This window comes from Pinus tabuliformis, chromosome 9 (assembly GCF_031772625.1).
Source record: "Pinus tabuliformis cultivar Carrire ecotype Pingquan chromosome 9, CPIR1, whole genome shotgun sequence".
NCBI classification, from domain to species: Eukaryota; Viridiplantae; Streptophyta; class Pinopsida; order Pinales; family Pinaceae; genus Pinus; species Pinus tabuliformis.
The window spans coordinates 1315951279-1315969727 of NC_142307.1; the positions used below are offsets into that span (position 1 = coordinate 1315951279).

Here is an 18449-nt window from a genome sequence, read left to right on the forward strand (position 1 = left end):
TACTGGTAATGTAATCATCTCTGGGAGTTCATCCAATGATTTGATACTGGGTTCTCCCTCGATAGCAGGTAGGGCCAATATTCCTTGCAATGGCTACAATACATTTCCATCCTCTACTGGTAATGTAATCATATTTGGGAGTTGATCCAATGATTGGATTGTGGGTTGTTCCTCGACAGCAGGTAGGGCCAATATTCCCTGCAATGGCTGAGACAGAACTAGTATGAAGTGACCATCATATATAACATGTTCTTCAATACAATATGCATGCTAAAAATCAAGTGTTTGGATAAACTCATGAGCAGTTTGGGTTACAAGGTTAATAGGAAAAGAAACAAATTGGCATGGTAAATCCTGGGCACTGCTTCTCAGTCATTTCCAACCACCTTGCCAATCACTTGCAGAATTCACACAAATTTTACAGTCGGATAGAATTTTCTTACTTCATTTAGGGTACATCACCCTTAAGCAAGTATGCCAACTTGTATAATCATCAAATCTCTGTAGATATATTGGATTAATGCTTATGTAAGTGCTAAATAAGCTTACTGAGTGGACTGTAATTTGACCACTCTCAGAATATTGAAGGACTTTGATATCGCTGTAATGCTATCATCAATTTCAATGCTGAACAGGGGTTTGTCGAATCTTATAAGTTTTTGCATTAAGATGAATCACATCAGTTCCTCATTTTCCGAATAAGTTAGATAAAAATGTCATAGTGCACAATGAAGCAGTGTCAAGTTAGTGGTTTAGCTCATTAATTGACAAGAGGAGGGATCATCTACAGCACAAATGAATGAGGAAGGCATCAAAAGCATGGACAGCACCATGATTTCTTATGTAAAGGAGACAAATGTGTTGCTTGGTATGGACATATTTTTTATTTGTGTACTTTATAAAACTACAAACTTGTATTTATGTAAGCATTGAACGTTATAGAGTATGGACAGGATGTAACCTCTGCTCACTATTTTTCTGAAGGCATATGAGGTTGGTTGTGCTTGTGTGATGAATTACCCTTCTGGTTACTTGCTTATGGTGGCCAGCAACTCTTTTCTATGTTCTGGTCTAGTTTCAAGACTTCACTGATTTGAGTGCTATGAAAACCAAGGCCAGTTCTCGACAATGGAGCACCCCACTCATCAAAACAGTTCTAAGCATATCCAGTTCTGTTTCTAGTGGTTCAATTTGTTGGCTTTGAGATGCCAAGACAATGCTCTGTACATGAATGGCTACAACCAGCCTCTGTAGGTGATGTCCACTAGCAACAAATCTACAACCTAGTCAATGCCCCTGGATTCCTTGCATGTGTTCAATCCCAGTGGTTGGTTGTGCAGTTGGTAACAGAGTTCATAATTGAAGCATTAGAATAACTAAGAATGCAAGTTTCATGTTGACTTGGTTCAAAAGCAACAGGTTCAGAAAACTGCACATCAAGATGCTATAAACCCAAGAGCTTCTTTCTTAAATATGAACACCATAAATAAAATTAGATTTGTTTTGATCATATAACAGATCTAACATTTGAGAATATATTTGAAGAACAATTTAGATTGATGTCTAAAACACTAATTCATTCCCAAATTGTGGTGTGTATATAGCATTGTTACAGCTTAGTCTACAGTATTAGACCAATCACGTGAGAAAATACAGAAACATTGCAATAAAAAGAACCGACAATTGAATTTGTTGAAAAATTACAGAGCCATGTGAATTAACTTGACATTCCATGTCAAAGTTCAAAATTTCATGAAACTTCAGGAGAGTAGTGGCATATAATTGAACTTTTACTTTTGCATTGATGAGAGCTCAAACATTCCTCGGTGCTCATCAGGCACCCATATTTTTAATATTGCACTGATGAAGGCTCAAACTTTCCTCAAATTTTGCAGGCACCCATGTTCTCAATGTACCTAGAGCCTTCTAAAACAACACAACATTCCATGTCAAAACACAAAGTTTCATGAACTTTAAGAGAACAGATTATGAAAAAGGTATTTTTATAACAACATAACAATGGAAAAACATAAATATACTTATCATATGATAAAGGGCCACCTGACGACGCCATAATAACCTAGCTTATCTATTCTTTGTGCATACCTCATTGATTCCCACTAGAGTTGAAGTCCTTCTGTAGATGATCAGTCATGGTAGAAGATGATGCTTCTCCACTTATTCTATAGTTACCTAGAAAAATGTCAAACGTTATCGCAAAGAAATTTTCTAGAGCATCAAGGTATATGTGCACACACAATGAAAGAGTGTCAAATGTACCTGGCATGGCAAGTAAGGTTGGATGGTCTTGCATCTCCCTTTGGTCTTGGGTTATCGCCATGGTTGGGGATTGTTGCATTGCTGTAAAAATAAACATACCACATGTTAAAGAATAGTGATGATTAAATACTTAAATCTAAAATCATGACTCTATTCAACACATGAAACTAACCTGGAACCATAGAGACGACATTATTTGATCGATGACGTCCTCGCTTATTGAGGTATCGAAACTCAAATGGTTCATATTCTGATGGATCAACATTTAAATCAATTTCCAAACCATTGTTTTTTCTGCTGCTTCTTCTTTTCTTTGTGGGGCTAAGGAAACTCTTCTTCCTCTTCAAAGATGGATCAAGAGATTCCAATCCAGGTGTGAAGTCAAAATCAGTAACGTGCAAATTATTGGCTTCATCCAACATTTTTTTAAGCATATCAGTCAATTGGATTGTCTTCGCCAAAGTAGTAGGAGGGTTATCTAAAATGAGATGGGTATAGCTAAACAACTCCTCCCTTGCCAAATGAAGTGCCTCGGCATCTACATCAACAACATTTGTGGCCATAAGAGTAGCATCGACATCTTCATCATGGTTTTGAGGCTCTATATTGATCTCAGGTGGGTCATTGCATATGTTATCCTCTGCATGCTGATGAAGAAATGGATTTGAATTATCCGATTGGAAATACAACCAATTAACCTTTATGGCATGCTTGCAAATGTTTCCACGGATAGACCATGGACATTCACACGTTATAAAATCCTTACGATACCAGGTGACAAGGTATTTTTTATCTCGATCTGTCTGATTTCTCACCCAATAAGCACGTGTTATGTTCTCATGAGGACAACAATCAGTATCCATAATTTTTCTTGCTCGTTCCACTGATGATTCTAGCTGCTTTTCTCTCTTGTAGTTGTTTAGGAATCCTTCTTCTTTTAAGATTTCCTTGAACCGATAACAAGGTTCAACTGTTGTTAGTAGCATATGCAATAACCAATCCATCCTCCGAGCACATTTTTTCCTTCTATCAGATAGAAATGTTGTTTTTAGGTAACAATGGTATGACTCAACAGCATTATTGGTCTCCTGATTTGCATGAGGAAACTCCCGACAACCTTTCACCCACATACCTAATTGCAAATAGAACGATGTCAGTCTCACTCTATCACCTTTATAAAAGAAAAAAATACATGTAATATGAAAAAAATGTTTACTTACGAATCTTATCTCCAGTGACCCAATTCTTGTTGAAATAGTCTAAGAACTTCTCTTCATCTGCAAACTTGATAAAAAATTGATTGATTGCATCTTCCACTTCATAATTGAGAGTGTGTTTCATGATGAAACCTAACTCACTGAACATCTCTTTGGCTTTTATGGAACTAGTGGCCAATCGATTGACATTTTTCAACCAAGCCCTTCGTACATGCCAAACGCATAAGATCACATCACAACCTGTGATCCTCTTGCCATATTCAATGCATTTTAGTGTGGTATTTTTAGAAAAAATGCAAGTTTGGTTATATCATGACAATGTTAAAGTTACCTCAAGGCACTGATTTCAGCCAGTGCATCATCAACCATGAAAGCATTGACTTTCCAATCAGGACGGGTTTGGAAACACTTGCGCATGAGCTGCTCCAGCCATATTGCAATATCATCTGATGTGTTTCGTGATGCCACAACCCATGCAACAGGCACCCCGCTTTGTTGTTCATCAAATGCCACGAGTGTATACAACTGATACTGTCATTTTCAACATTACATAAATTCAAATACAAGTTATTAATCATTTTGAATGGATACAACTTAAATAAATATATTCAATAAATCATTGGCATCTGACTTACCCCATATTTGTTTGTGTTAAATGTTGAATCCATGGCTATTAAGCTATTGTGCGATAGCTTGACCATTGTCTCCAACATCCACTTTGTTTGAATCCCTATTATAAAAGGGACCTCCACACCATTGGGCTTTTGGTAAAAGAAAAAATCTTCCCGATGCTTTTGATACCAAAGGTTTACACTCATTTCATCCTTTTTGTGAAGTTGATAATTTCCCTTCGCCAACCTATTATAAATGTTTACAATATCTTTCCTGCATAAGAAGAAATCTCTATCTCGAGTTGCCACATCGATGTCAACATGTCTCTTAACGTGGGTTCTATACACTACATCAATAGGCACTCCCAAAAAGAAACAACTCTCTACATATGCAACAATGTCCCTCGAAAGCCTTGGCCTAAGCAAGGCCCTGGTCTCACTTGAAGTGTCACATTGACCATGACAAGCCCAACCTTCCCCATCTACATGTTCATACATATTGAAAGTTAATATTGCTCTATCAGGAATTTCATGCATAACTTTCACAATAAAGTGGCATTGGCAACCCCTCTTCTGCACAAATGAGGTCCTTCGTTTAGCTGAAAGATTTCCTCTTTTGTCCTCTGGGCCAAATGAACAATAATAACTAAACCAAAAATTTAAATTGTTAGTACATACAAAGAAAGATAACCGTGGTTTCAAAAGATCTAAACAATATATATTTTAAATACTCACATATCATATTGCAATGCAGCAGTAGATCTTTCTTTTGGTTTACCCTTTGTTTTTCGTACGAATTTACATGGAGCAATAGGATTTTCTTCCTCTCCTTTTATAAAGTCAGCAACTCGTCGTAACGGGATTACAGCAACACGATCAATACCATTGTTTTTTGTATTTATTTCTGTCCAAACCAAGTCTTTATTAGAGAAAGTCATTTTTCCTTTGAGGTCTTGCACCTCAAGATCCATGATATATTGCCATTTCTTTCGCTTGCCCATTTTGAACTAATCTGGTCAAACAATATGCAAGGACATCAAAACCAAAATTTCGATCTTAGCAAGTTATTCAACATATATATAAATATAAAACCTCTTTTATGCTTTTTTTGAGGTCTAAAATATCAATCACTCAATAATGACAAAAATAAATAGCACAAAAGGATGCAAAAAATTTGGGATGCAAGCATTTCCTTTAAGATGTTGCTTCTTGCCTCATTCACTTTCAACAAGGCATTCCTTAAAGGAAAGATTCCTTTGACAACATGAACAGATGCAAAGATTTAGTTACAAAACCGTGTTTTCTGCTTACCTAACTCTGAAGCATCCCGCGGAAATTATTAAGTATTATAAAGAGAAGACACATCATATACTTAGTAACAACTGGGGTATCCCAGTGTGTCAAAATAAAGGTACACATAAGATTCCATTGCTCAACTCAACCAGATTTTGATAATATATTTGGATTACTGCATGCCAGACACCTTGTTTAATAAGCTTCATTTTCCCATGAAGATGCCAAAATATTATGTCAATTTTTTTGACTGAAATGTTTACTGTGACTATGTGGTGTTGATGGTCTGTCAATTTCTTCCTCCAAATAGTCTTGAAATAAAACCAGACAGGGGCATGCCCTTCAAACTTGATATTTGAACCTGGGCCATCATTACAGCAAGTGATCCAACTTGTGACTAGACCACAGCCTGGTGGACATATTTTGTCAATTAATTATGAATATTTATGTGCTGCTCTGCTTTAAAAAATTAGTACTGGCAATATTTTTTCTCTACATTATTTCTTTTTTCAATTGTATTTCTTTAAACTGTGCTTGGGATGGGGGTGGCACAGTGGGAGGGGAAGCAGTCTATTCAAATTTCAATAGTTTTCTCCAGATTGCTTCCCACTTTGAAATTGCATTGTCTGATTTGTACTTGTTTAACTTGTGGGTTCATATATTTTTGAATGCATAGCATTTCCAAGTTTCCTTATTGACAAATCTCAAGGGGTGTACCCTTACATATTTTGCACCAATGCTTTGTGCAAAGGTCTGAAAAATATTTTGTATTTGAAGATCACTCTATTTTTTTGAAGTTTCCATTTTTCTACCTGGCAATTAAAATGAAGCTGATATAAGTTATTCATTTTCTTCAGGCAATGTCTAATTGATCTGGCATTATGAATTTAAATCATATCAGGAAGAAAATAGACATAAGTTTCCAATGTTCAATCTACTAATTGCAACTTTCCATCTTTTGACATTTCTAAGCATGATTTCAAGCCATCTAGGGCTTTAGTATTTTTCTTCAAATCCATATTTTTTCAAATCTCTCTAGCAAGAATTATTGAGAAATGTTGCACCTTTATTTTATTCAGGTACACCCTGTGTCAAACCTTGCAAAATATTTCCATATTCATAAAAATAATATCCTTTCTTCCTTGTTTCGAGCTTACTGTTAAAACATATAAGATATTGAAACTTGAAAGATTGTATTACTCATTTGGTAAATGGACAATTCATTTGACATAACTCGAAACTTAATCAAAGGAAACTAAAATACAGGGTTCAAATGCTCAGACTACAAAGGTATATTAATACGAAAAATACCACAATTTTGTTGTAGACTTGTCCTTGTGAGGATTGTGGATTTTGTCAAATCACTATGAATTTCTTCTTTAGTTTTTATTAGCGTTGCATTGATCATATTTTCTTCATATTTATTATACAATATATATTTTCCTGAATTTGTTTTTTCATCTCTTGTCTGTTTTAATAAAATGTGCTCTACATTCATCGTAATATTGCCTCAGCCAACATGAAAAATAATTTAAAGGTATCAGAAAGGAGAGATGTAAATCACGTAAACTCATCTTCTGTCATCTAATCATCTCCTTTTGAGCCCCATTGAAAATCACCACGTAGAATGATCATTTCATGGTGATCTGTAATAGACTGTTTCCTTATAAAAAATAATGGTTGGAAGATTTGTTTTCTATTTCTGTTTATGAATTTGAGCTAAGTTTAGTTACATATTTGCAGGGAAAACAATGGTGGCCCGAATTCTTGGAAAACTTTTGCATATTGTTGGTGTTTTACCTTCAGACAAGGTAACTGAAGTTCAAAGAACAGATCTAGTTGGAGAATTTGTTGGTCATACTGGCCCCAAGACTAGGAAAAAGGTATGGTCATAATTTTCTGAAGTGTTCAGATGAATAAATATCAACATACTCTATAAGAGTCTGCATATCAAAACATTAACCAAAGTCATGTATTTTGCAGATCAAGGAAGCAGAGGGTGGAATACTTTTTGTTGACGAAGCATACAGGTTGATACCCATGCAGAAAGCAGATGACAAAGACTATGGTTTGGAAGCATTGGAGGAGATAATGTCAGTCATGGATAGTGGAAAGGTGGTGGTAATCTTTGCAGGATATGCTGAGCCGATGAAGCGTGTAATTGCCTCCAATGAGGGATTTTGTAGAAGAGTGACTAGATATTTCATTTTTGATGACTTCAGTCCAACAGAACTTGCTGAAATTGTGCAGCTGAAGATGAATGAACAGATGGAAAGCAGTTTGCTTTATGGTTTTAAGCTGCATGAGACATGCTCTGTTGAAGCAATTGCCGATCTAATTATTAAAAATACAACAGAAAAGCAAAGGAAGGAGTTAAATGGAGGTTTAGTAGGCCCGATGCCAGTCAATGCTCGAGATGAACCACCTAACCTAAGACTTAAAGTGCTCTGATATACATATCAGAGCATGAACCACAGCAGCAGCAATCAGATGAACCACCTAACCTAAAACTTGAAGTGCTCTGATATACAGATCAGAGCATGAACCACCTAATCTAAGACTTGAAGTGCTCTGATTTACAGATCGATCAGAGCAGAGGATGAATGAATATAAATGATTCAATGAACAAGGCAAAGTCAATGGGTGAAATTGACAAAAATGCCGAAGCCATAACTGTCAAGATCAACGTAACTGTGAATCATATTGATGGCTGCCTTGCGTTTCTTGTGTTAAGCGAGCTGTCAGAACGTGCAAGTGACAAGTAACAAGATTGACATTGAGTAAACGATTGAATTTCAGGGTTCTGATAGCGAAGGGTACCTGCGCGCTGAAGAGTTCCTGGCCTTCGAGCTGCAGAGCGGTAAGCCAGCACAGCAGGATTGGAAAGCAGAGCGGGAAGTGAGCTGCAAAATGGAATCGCGCGCGTGACCATTTCGAACAATACTCCCCGCATGAATTCCAGCTCGTCGCTGATCGGTCAGGGATGTCAGGGCTTTAACTGCATTCGGATTTTCATTGTCAGGGAATGCAGGGAATGTCAGGGCTGTCAGGGGAGGGTGGCGGAGAAAGAGGGTGGCGGAGCGGGGAGATGGTGGTGGAGGATGGAGAGTTTACCGACAGCCGGAGCCGGACGATTTTCCGGCCGGTGCCGGAAAAGGGGCCATTCTACAGCCTCCGTAGACTACTCCTTTCAGGAAGGCTTCAGGCCAGGAAACTTTCATATAAGGAGGAATTTAATGAGTTGACTTGTCTAGGGCATGTAACAAATGAATTAGGTTTGATGAGCCCTAAAAGTACTGATCTGAATGTCAAGAATGATGTTCCCAAATAGACTTGTCGCACACTCGATGTTGATCATGATGTTGTTTGTACTTAGAATTTTCTTTGTCCAATATGTCATGGACCAAATGGCAGATGTGTTGAATGCACTCAATGAATTTTTTAGCTCTATTAGCTTCAGACTAGACATGAGTTGAATCTTCCTGACTAGTTGCAAGTGGTATGGAAGCATCAATGGAACATAGTGGTTGGAATCTTAATCCCACCTAAAAGGGTTTGTGGCAAGTAGAGTTGTGGAGAGCCCTATTTTAGTTGTGCTGGACATAGGGGAGGCTTTCATCCCATATGCATGGATGCTTCGATTTGTATATGCATAGGATGTGCAAGATCATCCTATTGATGACCTTTGTTTGGCCATCAATTTGGGGGTGGAAGGTCATGGACTTAGTGAGCTTGGTATCTAACAACGACTAGAGGCTTGACCATAATGTAATTAGGAACATGTTGTCCTAATTTCAGATAATGGACTATGGCATCCCAAAGTGTAACCATACTCTTTCAAATAAGATTTTGGCAGTGGCTTTTGATGTCATGCTCTTCTTGCAAGCTTCCAGAATGGAAATCTTATAAAAGGTTTTGACAACCATGAAAACATAGTCGTTGCCATGCTAGGTAGAAGGAAGACACGACATGTAATCCATGGAGATGGATTATGTTGTAGTGGTCGCAAAACCCTCCAAAATTTTGGCATGCATCCAATTTCAAAGCCTTCCTTGGTTTTTCCTTGATGATTGCAAACACTCGGGCTCATCCCATGAGCTCGTGTCGAGTCTTTACACCCTCTTTTCTTGACCATTCACCGTCGTCTTTTAGCATGTTAGTTGCAATGTCATGCTTGCAGTCTTGTTCTGGCTATGTTCAAGGTTTGTCTTTATGTGTACACGTTGTGTTCACTATGTAAGCATATGTCACTCTCACACATGAAGTTGTATACAATGTCACGCAAGTGTCGTCACGATCGTTCAACGATCTATCTCAAGTGTTGCACTTGTTACTCGCACCTTTTGGTCAATCACATTGAGCATATGTTGACTTGTTGGTTCAAGGTGTCTTATTGTCAAGTCATGTTGAGTGTGTGTTTGCAAGGTCATGTATACACAAGTTCACTCGCTCACACACTTAACCATTTTTCCAAAGATCTATTGATCGGACCACCCTCCATCAGTCGTACCTCCACTAAGTTGCACTGCACAGTTTCAGCCCTCAGTGACCAAGCATTGTTGTCCAGAATTGTGCAAAGCCTAAGGCTGCCTCCCAGGCAGTCTGCACTGCACAATCTTGGAATTGACCAGGATGACTATCACCCAGAACAATGCAGAAGTTTCCCAAGCAGCTATCTCAATCTGCATTTCCCGCAAGCCTATCCATTGAGCCTCCTGCTAGTCAACTGCAGAATCCGACGGGGAAATCATCCTGGGCTTCACTCCTCCCAAAAATTATGTAGAAGTTGTCAACATGCCTTCTTTCACTCATTGAAGAAATTGCATATACAAGAGGGACATCCACCCGCTACATGTCACTGGAATGTCTCTAAAAATTGTGCAGTTTTGTCAGAAAGTCCCCTTGCAAGCCAGCCCATTCCTCCTCCTAAAAATTACACAGTTTTCTTGGACTATCCACCAGCTTCTCAACACTACACTCAACTTGGGAACTATTCATACATGTCCTTCCTGACAACCTCCCAATTCTGTGAAGTTTTGGCCAACAAGCTCCCGCAGCACGCTCCCGACCTTCTCTGAAAATCTGCACATTTTTCACTACTAGTGCCTCCTTCTATCTGCACTACCGTCCCCAGAAAAATTGTGCATTTCTACCTCCCAGCTGAGCCAAATCCCGTAGATGTCATTGTTGTCCTGAACTGCTCAACCCAGCCTCTCAGTGACCTCTGCGCAGTTTTTCCCGATAGTTCCTCGGAGCCTCGCATCCCAGCCTGAAATGTGCTTTGTGCAATTTCAAAGTCTTGTCCTCTCTCCTAGTCACCTACACCCGATTTATGGATTTAATATCATCTCATCATGATTGATTGCAAAGACAGGTACATGGATGAGACATGGTGCAACAATGAATGAGATGAACAAGGAGTGCATGCTAGGAGACTTGTTCGCGAACAGATGAATACATGAAGCATGCCAAGTACCAACGAAGGGGATACATGTACATGCAACACCAAGCGAACACCAAGACCATCGAAGACTTCGCACACCTTGTCATGCAGAGGTGAAGCTATGATACATTGTTGCCTTGAGGGGGCCTGACCCAGGTTCAACGTTATTTAGACAAACAAATCCCTACACTACTGGCCCTTTCGGCATCAGCCCGCAGAGTGTGGATCGAAGTCTCACCCAAAGCAGTATAGGGGGATGGTGGAACCAAGTTTTTGCACCTTGAGATGGTTGTGATGTCGTTTGATCTCTTATATCCCTGCCTTTTCACAGGTGATCTCGCTCTAGTACTTGTAAGACAAACCCTATTTTCTAGCTTTCAATACCTTCGCGAAAGTACACGATCGACCTTCGCGCAGCTCTAACCTATAGCTCAAGTACTTTCGCACTGCTATAGCAGCATGCTATGAAGATTCCTCAATTATCCTAAGTGATTTGCTTATCTTGTCAAATAATTAAAGTTATCACCGCGTAAGCTATTCGTGATTGCATTCAATTATTCAATGTAATTGCATTCATTCGCACAACATATAAGCATAATAAAGGAAATTCATACACAAAATATCCAAACCCATCAACAGAACAAATACATAGAAATTGCAAAATAACTTATCTTCCAAGTATTACAGACTCTGTCCGTGCACTCAGCTGCAGACTTCTACCCTAGGCCTCTGCACACTCAGCTGCAAAGCCTCTACCTACGCTACAACCCAAGACTTAGACACTTTTTCTCTAAAGCTATGACTCTCTTCCTCATGTTATGTTATTAACTACTTAGATCTTAGCTCTTTTTATACAATCCCATGGTTTGCAAACCATGGGTAGATCTCTTACAGCCGACTTTACTTTACAAAACTAAGGGCGGACTACCCTTTGTGACATATAATACCTTCGCGCTCCGTGACCACAAAATGTGGAGTCTTAACAATAATATTACAAAAAACTTAACTAAAACATGGACTTTTAGCCCCAAAACTACCCTTGGGGGATCCTGCTCCCAATAGGACCCCAACACAAACATTGTGACTCGCCCTTGAGTCACTCAACAGGTGCAGAGATCTTTGCACGAAGCTCGTCCAGCTCAACCTTGATGACTGCAACTTTGGTTGTGCACAGAGCTATTGCCTGCTTCGCATCTTTGACTGTCTTCTTAGTTTCTGCCCCTACGTTGTCAACCTGAAGTTGTTGTTGAGTCGCTTAGAGAGTCGCAAGCTTGCATTTAATATTTCCTGTCACTGCATAAGCTTCCTCCAGCTAGGGCTTTAGTCATGCCTTCAGCACTGCTTCCTTGTGCATCGCTGTGTCCACTTGTTCCTTCAGTTTCTTGGCTTCCTACAGCTTGGCTAACCTCTGTGTCAGTGTGATAGTTCGCATTGTGCCCTTAACTTCGTCATAGTGTTGTTGGAGTTCACATACTTTCATCTCGAGCCTCTAGATGGTTGGGTCCTCTTGCAAGTCAGTCAGGACCTCAAACAACTATTCAAACAACTATGTGCAGTCTGCTACTGCACTCTCCACTACCGTGACTGCTTCTGTGACAGTAGCCACCCACTGTTCCTTTTCCTCTGGTGGTGTCGAAGGCTGAGCCCTCAACTGGAGCTCTGTAATCTACAAATTTAGCTCCCACTGAACCCGCACCATCTCCGGCCGAGTGTCGTGCACCCCTGTGGCTAATTTACGAATGTGGACCTTGACTGGCTCCTCCTCCGGAATGGTCAATTGTGGGACCATTCTGCAGGCCTCCTCCATGACATGTATGATATTCTGTCTCTAGACGGTCACCTCGGCCTCGGCGATGATGGAAACATCCCTCTGTAAGGCCATCTACTCATTTTATTATTCTCTCTTCGCTGATCACTTGGAGGGCGCGGTGCTCGCGAGCCCTCAGCTCTACAATTACTTCATCCTGCAAAGAGTGGAGTGCTTCGTGCGGGAGCGCTACCAGGTTCAATCCTACTCCCTTCAAGGCGCTCACTGTGGGCCTGTCAACCTCATTTTTTGTTGTCAGTGATGGATCTAGTAGCACTAGTGTACTGGAAGACTTCATGCACAACATATCAACAGCCTCTAACGTGTCAATAGCCAAGCTGGTAGATGTCGTACCAACTTGCGACGTACAGGCCTGCAACTCCTGCAGTCTAGTCTGGATGGCCCCTAGGTTGATCTGTTGCTGCTTCTCAAATTTTTGCAGGGCCTCCGCTGTGACATCTCTGACTGTGTCACTGATGTCGTATAAGTCTCCCTCTGTTAGTGTGATGGGGTCCAGTGAGTTCTTGGTCGCCTTGGACTTCTTTCAGGACCCTTCCTTTTCCGGCTCTCTCGAGCACTTAATATAGCTGGACGTCTCCTGAGGGTTCGTGTCGTGCTACTCTATGTCCTCTTCTTCAGCTACAGGTGAAAGTGACCATGCACCTTTGTCAGAACCCTACTATGTGCCTCCTGTTTGTTTTCCTACCTCTTTTCCTATCTGCTCTACCTTGGCCTTCTCAGCAGCCTCCTTCTTCCTCTTCTCGACCAGCTGTGCCATCTTCAGCTTGGCCTCATCCTTCTTCTTTTGTGTGGTGGACTTGCTTCCACCCACCGCCAAGTCCGTGGAGTTCTGCCACTCTGCCGGCCATTTATCCAACACTGCATTGATGGCATCATCCGTGGCTAGGTACGGCAGATCGTACCACTTCTGCGTAGGTTCCTTCCATGCTCTGATTGAGATCCGATGGAAATCATCTTTGAATTCGGCATAGATCTGCAGGTTAGCATATACCATGGCTGACAATCACAGCTTGCGGTTGATAGCCATCTTGATATTCATTTCCATCAGGATCCAGAAGATTTTGTTGTCTCGAACGCACTTTGCGTCCTTGGTTTCCCACAGTGAAGCGTATTTCACTGCTTTAGGAAGGTCCGGTGCAACTGAGAGGAATTGGCTCTCTTTTGGTAGTTCCCACACTATGAGCACAATCGATGGTAAGAACCACACACAGTGGAACGTCTTGCTTTGCTCATGTGCTTCGCTGTAGTTTGTCAAGAACTCCCCGCGAAGGTAGTCCGACCAGTTAAACTGGACTCCTTCTGCGCACTATTGTGTGAGCACGACGACACTCACCAGCACCTCATTGGTGTGACACTTCTACATCACCTTTCCTACAAGGATCTGTGTTTCCACCTTCACAGCAGGGTCGCAGATTCTGGAGATCACGTACCTGCACGACTTCTTTACCAATTCCCTTACCACCAAAGATCATAGTTGTATTTTCACCTGTGTACGACAGGCATGTGATGTGGTGAATCAACATATTAGTGATGGGTATCAGCTCCTCCAGCCACAGACACCCATCATGCACTAAGCATAACAGCTGCTTGATGACTAAAACCATCACAGGTTGCGGTTATAGTGTGACACCTAGAGCAGGTTGAGTAATCATGCCTTCTCTACTCCTCTGAGCCACTTCCGCGGCTCCAGTGCAGTCATCCCCATATTTGTGTCTATTATGCGACGCATCAACTGTTCGGTCACCAAGTGTGGGAACTTCTCATGTTCCACCAAGTCAGTCTTTGAGCTTCAAAATTGGCACCCATGCCAAACACAGACCATCAAAAGTGATCTCATCTGGTAGCAATGGGGTTTGCAGGGGAGTCTTACTTTCATCAATGTCCTTGGGGACCTTGGACTTAAGCTTGCACAGAGGGACATACTCCGGCAACTGTGTAATAGGGTCTGCACCCTAGGCTTCAACCTCCTCTATTTCCACTCCCAAATCCTCATCGTCCATGGGGATGTCTTTGATATCCTCCTCTTCTAGCTCTAGGTTTATAACCTTGCCTTTCTCCTGGGCAGTGGACTTGGTTGGGTTTTGTCTTAGTGAAGCACGTATCGGGATGGCAGGTTGCTTGCCCTTCTTATCTTTCATGGCCTCCTTGGTTGGGGTTGGCTTCGGTCTCGGTGTTCTCAAAGATTTAGGGACCTCCACCAGTACTTCAGCTACTTCTGGGGAAACTTCTTTGGCCTGTTTCTCCATCTCATGTGCTGGCTCTTCTACCACTTCCTATGTATTGATAACTTCTGCGGGTGATGACATAACAATCTCTATCAGTACTTGTGACATCTCAGGAAAGTTCGCAAATGCGGGAGTCTATTTGAGAGCTTCGAAAAACTCTGGGTCCATAGGCATCTGAGAGTTCAATAGTTGAATACTTAAAATGGCAAGTGTTTCTTGTTGGACAACCACTTGTAATTTATAGGGAAATTTGAATTCAAATCCGACCATTCCCCCCAAAATTGGTTCATTAATGTCGAATTGGTGGCAGATTTGCAAGGATCTAAGCCATAAATTTCATCTTAAATGCCAGCTGCCCACTCCACTTGGCCTTACTTCTACCATCTTTTCATGAACAGTGACTTTAACGGTCACTTTCTAGTCAACCTGCGAGATTTCTCCCTGGGTAGCGCAACTCCCTCCGCAATGTCGTGGACCCAATGACACGTCCTTGCTTCGCACCATCTTCCAATCGTGCAGCTCCCCAACTTGGGCAGTGTAGTTTATAGTCTTGCACCTCCTTTCAGGTGCTTGGAGCGCTAAGACTGTGCTACTTTCATTTAGTCACATGGTTGAATAGTAGGTGTATGGCTTCAAGTGACTGCCATTCACCTTTCCTAGCAAGGGTTCTCCATTTAACTTGACTAGTTGTACCATTCCTCTGTCAGTAATCTCCTTAATAACATAGGGACCTAACCAGTGCATCCTGAATTTTCCAGGGAATTTATCAAATTTACTGTCATACAACAAAACTAGATCATTTACCTTAAATGTGCACATGTTGATGTGTTGATCATGCCATGCCTTTTCACGTTGCTTTTGGACCTGCTGGTGAAAACCATCCAAAAATATTTCTTCATTGAGCTCATCCAGTTGTGCGAGCCTCTCTTCCACGGCTCCGCGATCCGTCATACCTGTGAACGCTGCTATGTGTAGACTAGGCATGATCTATTCCATAGGCATTACGACTTCCACACCATAGACAAGCCTAAAAGTGGTTTGTCCCGTCAACTTCTTGCATGTCATTCGATAAGCCCACAATACTGCAGGTATGTGTAGGTCTCAATCACTTTGTTGAGCATTGCAAACCTTGGTCAGTGCATTTTCAAGCACTTTGTTGAATGCCTCCACTGTCTCATTAGCCTGCGGGTGATAAGGTGTGCTCTTCTGGTGATATACCTTAAATTCCTTCGTTAGTGTGTTGATCGTCTCATTTAGGAAGTGCATACCATGATCACTCATCAAGATCCTTGGAAATCCAAATCATGTCAGTACATGCTCAAATATGAACTTCACGGTCGTTGTGCCCGTGCAATCCTTCACCGGCTACGCTTCTGCCCAACTATTCAAATACTCTGCCGTAGTGATAATGTACCTCACTCTTGTCTTCCCTTGTGGCTAAATGGGTCCTACAAAATCTATTGCCCACTTCTCAAAGGGTTGCAACATCATTTGTGGATTCAAAGGCATTTCATCCCTCCATGATGGCCTGCCTATTCTTTGACATACATCACATGCCTTGCAATATGCTTTTGAATCCTGATGAAGGGTTGGCCACCACAACTTGGCGTGTAGAATCTTCTGTGTGGTTGCTCTCCCTGCATAATGTCCTCCCGTAGTGCCCCCATGAGCGTCCGTGAGGATGCTTCTTCGTTCAAACTCAGGTACATACCGTCGCAATATCTCATCAGTCCCCATCTTTTATAGATGCCCAGCAATGACAGAGAAATCTGCCGCGCACACCACTAATTCCTTCTTTTGTTGGACAGAGTATCCTTCTGGTGCAGTTCCTGTTGTTAGGAAGTGTATTATATCCTTGAAATGACCATCTGTGACATGCACTACAAATAGCTACGCGTCAGGCAATCCTTCTTCCAAGTTAGTAGGTTCCTCCCCTGTTTCGATGCACGACAAATGGTCTAGTCCCGCGTTCAATCGTCCAGGCTTCACAACAACTTCAAAATCGTACTCTTGGAACAATAAGAGCCATCTGCAGATTCTCCCCCCCAACACAGGCTTATTCACCAGGTACTTCAACGTGGAGTGATCCGTATACATCTTAAATGACCTCCTAGCAAGTAGTGCTGGTACTTCTGCAGTGTATACACCATAGCTAGCCCCTCACGTTCAGTGGTAGAATAGTTCTTCTCTGCTTTGGACAATCTATGGCTTGTGAATGTGATAGGATGGTCCAAGCCTTCTCCACCATCCTGTGTTAGTACTGCCCCCAATGCTATACATGATGCGTCGACATGTACATGAAACTCTTTCTTCCAATCCGGTAAGACTAGAGTCGACGTGGTAACCATCTTTTCTTTCAATATATCCAAGCTTTTCTTACAGTCATCATTCCAGCAAAACGTGGCATCCTTCTTCAACAATTTTTCCATCAGCATAGCGATCTGGGCATAGCTTTTGATAAGCTTTCTGTAATATCCTGTATGTCCCAGAGTAGCGCGCAGTTGTTTCACACTCCTCGGCGCTTCCAAGTTTAGTATCACCGCAATCTTCGTGGGGTCTACCATCAGTCCTTATCTGCAAACCACATGCCCCAATAGGTTCCTAAAAGGAACGCAAAACAGACATTTCTTGAGATTGAGTGCGACCTGGTATCTTTGATAGGTATCCAGCATCAAGTGCAAGCTTGCTACATGACACTTAACCAGCCCAAATATAGTCCAGTCATCAAAATATACCTCCAGGAACTTATGAATAAATTCCTTGAATGTCGCAACAACCATGTGTGAAAAGATTGCAGGCGCATTCTTCAATCCAAACGGCATTACAATGTATTGAAAATAACCCCACTCAGTCATGAAGGTTTTCTTGCTCCTATCCTCCAGTGTGATTTTGATTTGGTGGTACCCAGAGAACCCATTAGTGAAGGAATATGCTTCCTGGCCACCTACATTGTCCAACACTTCATCCATGAACAGAGTCGGGAAAGGATCATGCACACAAGCATCATTTAGTTTTCTGAGATCCACGCAAATCATTATCTCATCCTTCTGCTTCTTCTCTTGCACCACCATTGGGCTTACCCAATTGGATTCTTCCACAGGCTCAATGATGCCTACCACTAGAATCTTGTCTAGCTCTAAGCAGACCTTCTCCTTGTATTTCGAATTGAGGTGGTAAGACCTTTGCTTAACTGGCTTTGCGTCGGGCTTTAACGTGATCTTCATCACTCCTAGGTCTCTGATTATTCCTTTCAGATCCATAAACTTGGTAGGGAATAAGTCCTAGTATTCATGGAGCAAATCGGTGACCTTATCCACTGTCGCGTCATCCCATTAGTCTCCAATCTTCGCGAATTTTGGTTCTGCCTCCGTACCAATGTTCACCTGTTTTGTTTTCACCAGCGTGGTTATGTCAAGGTTCTCAATCTGTGGTCCTTGAACCTCGCAGTGACCTTCCTTTTCTGGAATGTTAATCTTCCATGGATCATCATCCTCATCTTCAATAGTTACATTATAACATTCAAGCGTGCGACTCAGCTGAGTAGCCCATTCA

General features: G+C 41.4%; 3 protein-coding genes across 3 annotated transcripts; 1 reads left to right on the plus strand and 2 right to left on the minus strand.

The window, feature by feature from the left end:
* Window positions 1-1713: 1713 nt before the first annotated feature.
* Window positions 1714-3693, minus strand: LOC149153378 (uncharacterized). Its single transcript, XM_089441465.1, has 5 exons — window positions 3501-3693; window positions 2453-3412; window positions 2281-2361; window positions 2107-2193; window positions 1714-1926 (listed from the first exon to the last, which is right to left on the minus strand). Exons 1-4 carry the CDS (start codon window positions 3643-3645, stop codon window positions 2108-2110), a joined length of 1272 nt encoding a protein of 423 aa, XP_089297591.1. The 5' UTR covers window positions 3646-3693; the 3' UTR covers window positions 1714-1926; window position 2107.
* Window positions 3694-3802: 109 nt separating this feature from the next.
* LOC149153379 (uncharacterized) lies at window positions 3803-4665 on the minus strand. The gene is made up of 2 exons (XM_089445652.1): window positions 4133-4665; window positions 3803-4028 (listed from the first exon to the last, which is right to left on the minus strand). Exons 1-2 carry the CDS (start codon window positions 4643-4645, stop codon window positions 3825-3827), a joined length of 717 nt encoding a protein of 238 aa, XP_089301778.1. The 5' UTR covers window positions 4646-4665; the 3' UTR covers window positions 3803-3824.
* A 2171-nt stretch (window positions 4666-6836) lies between these two features.
* Window positions 6837-7852, plus strand: LOC149153380 (protein CfxQ homolog). The gene is made up of 2 exons (XM_089443809.1): window positions 6837-7284; window positions 7385-7852. Exons 1-2 carry the CDS (start codon window positions 7153-7155, stop codon window positions 7850-7852), a joined length of 600 nt encoding a protein of 199 aa, XP_089299935.1. The 5' UTR covers window positions 6837-7152.
* Window positions 7853-18449: the final 10597 nt, after the last annotated feature.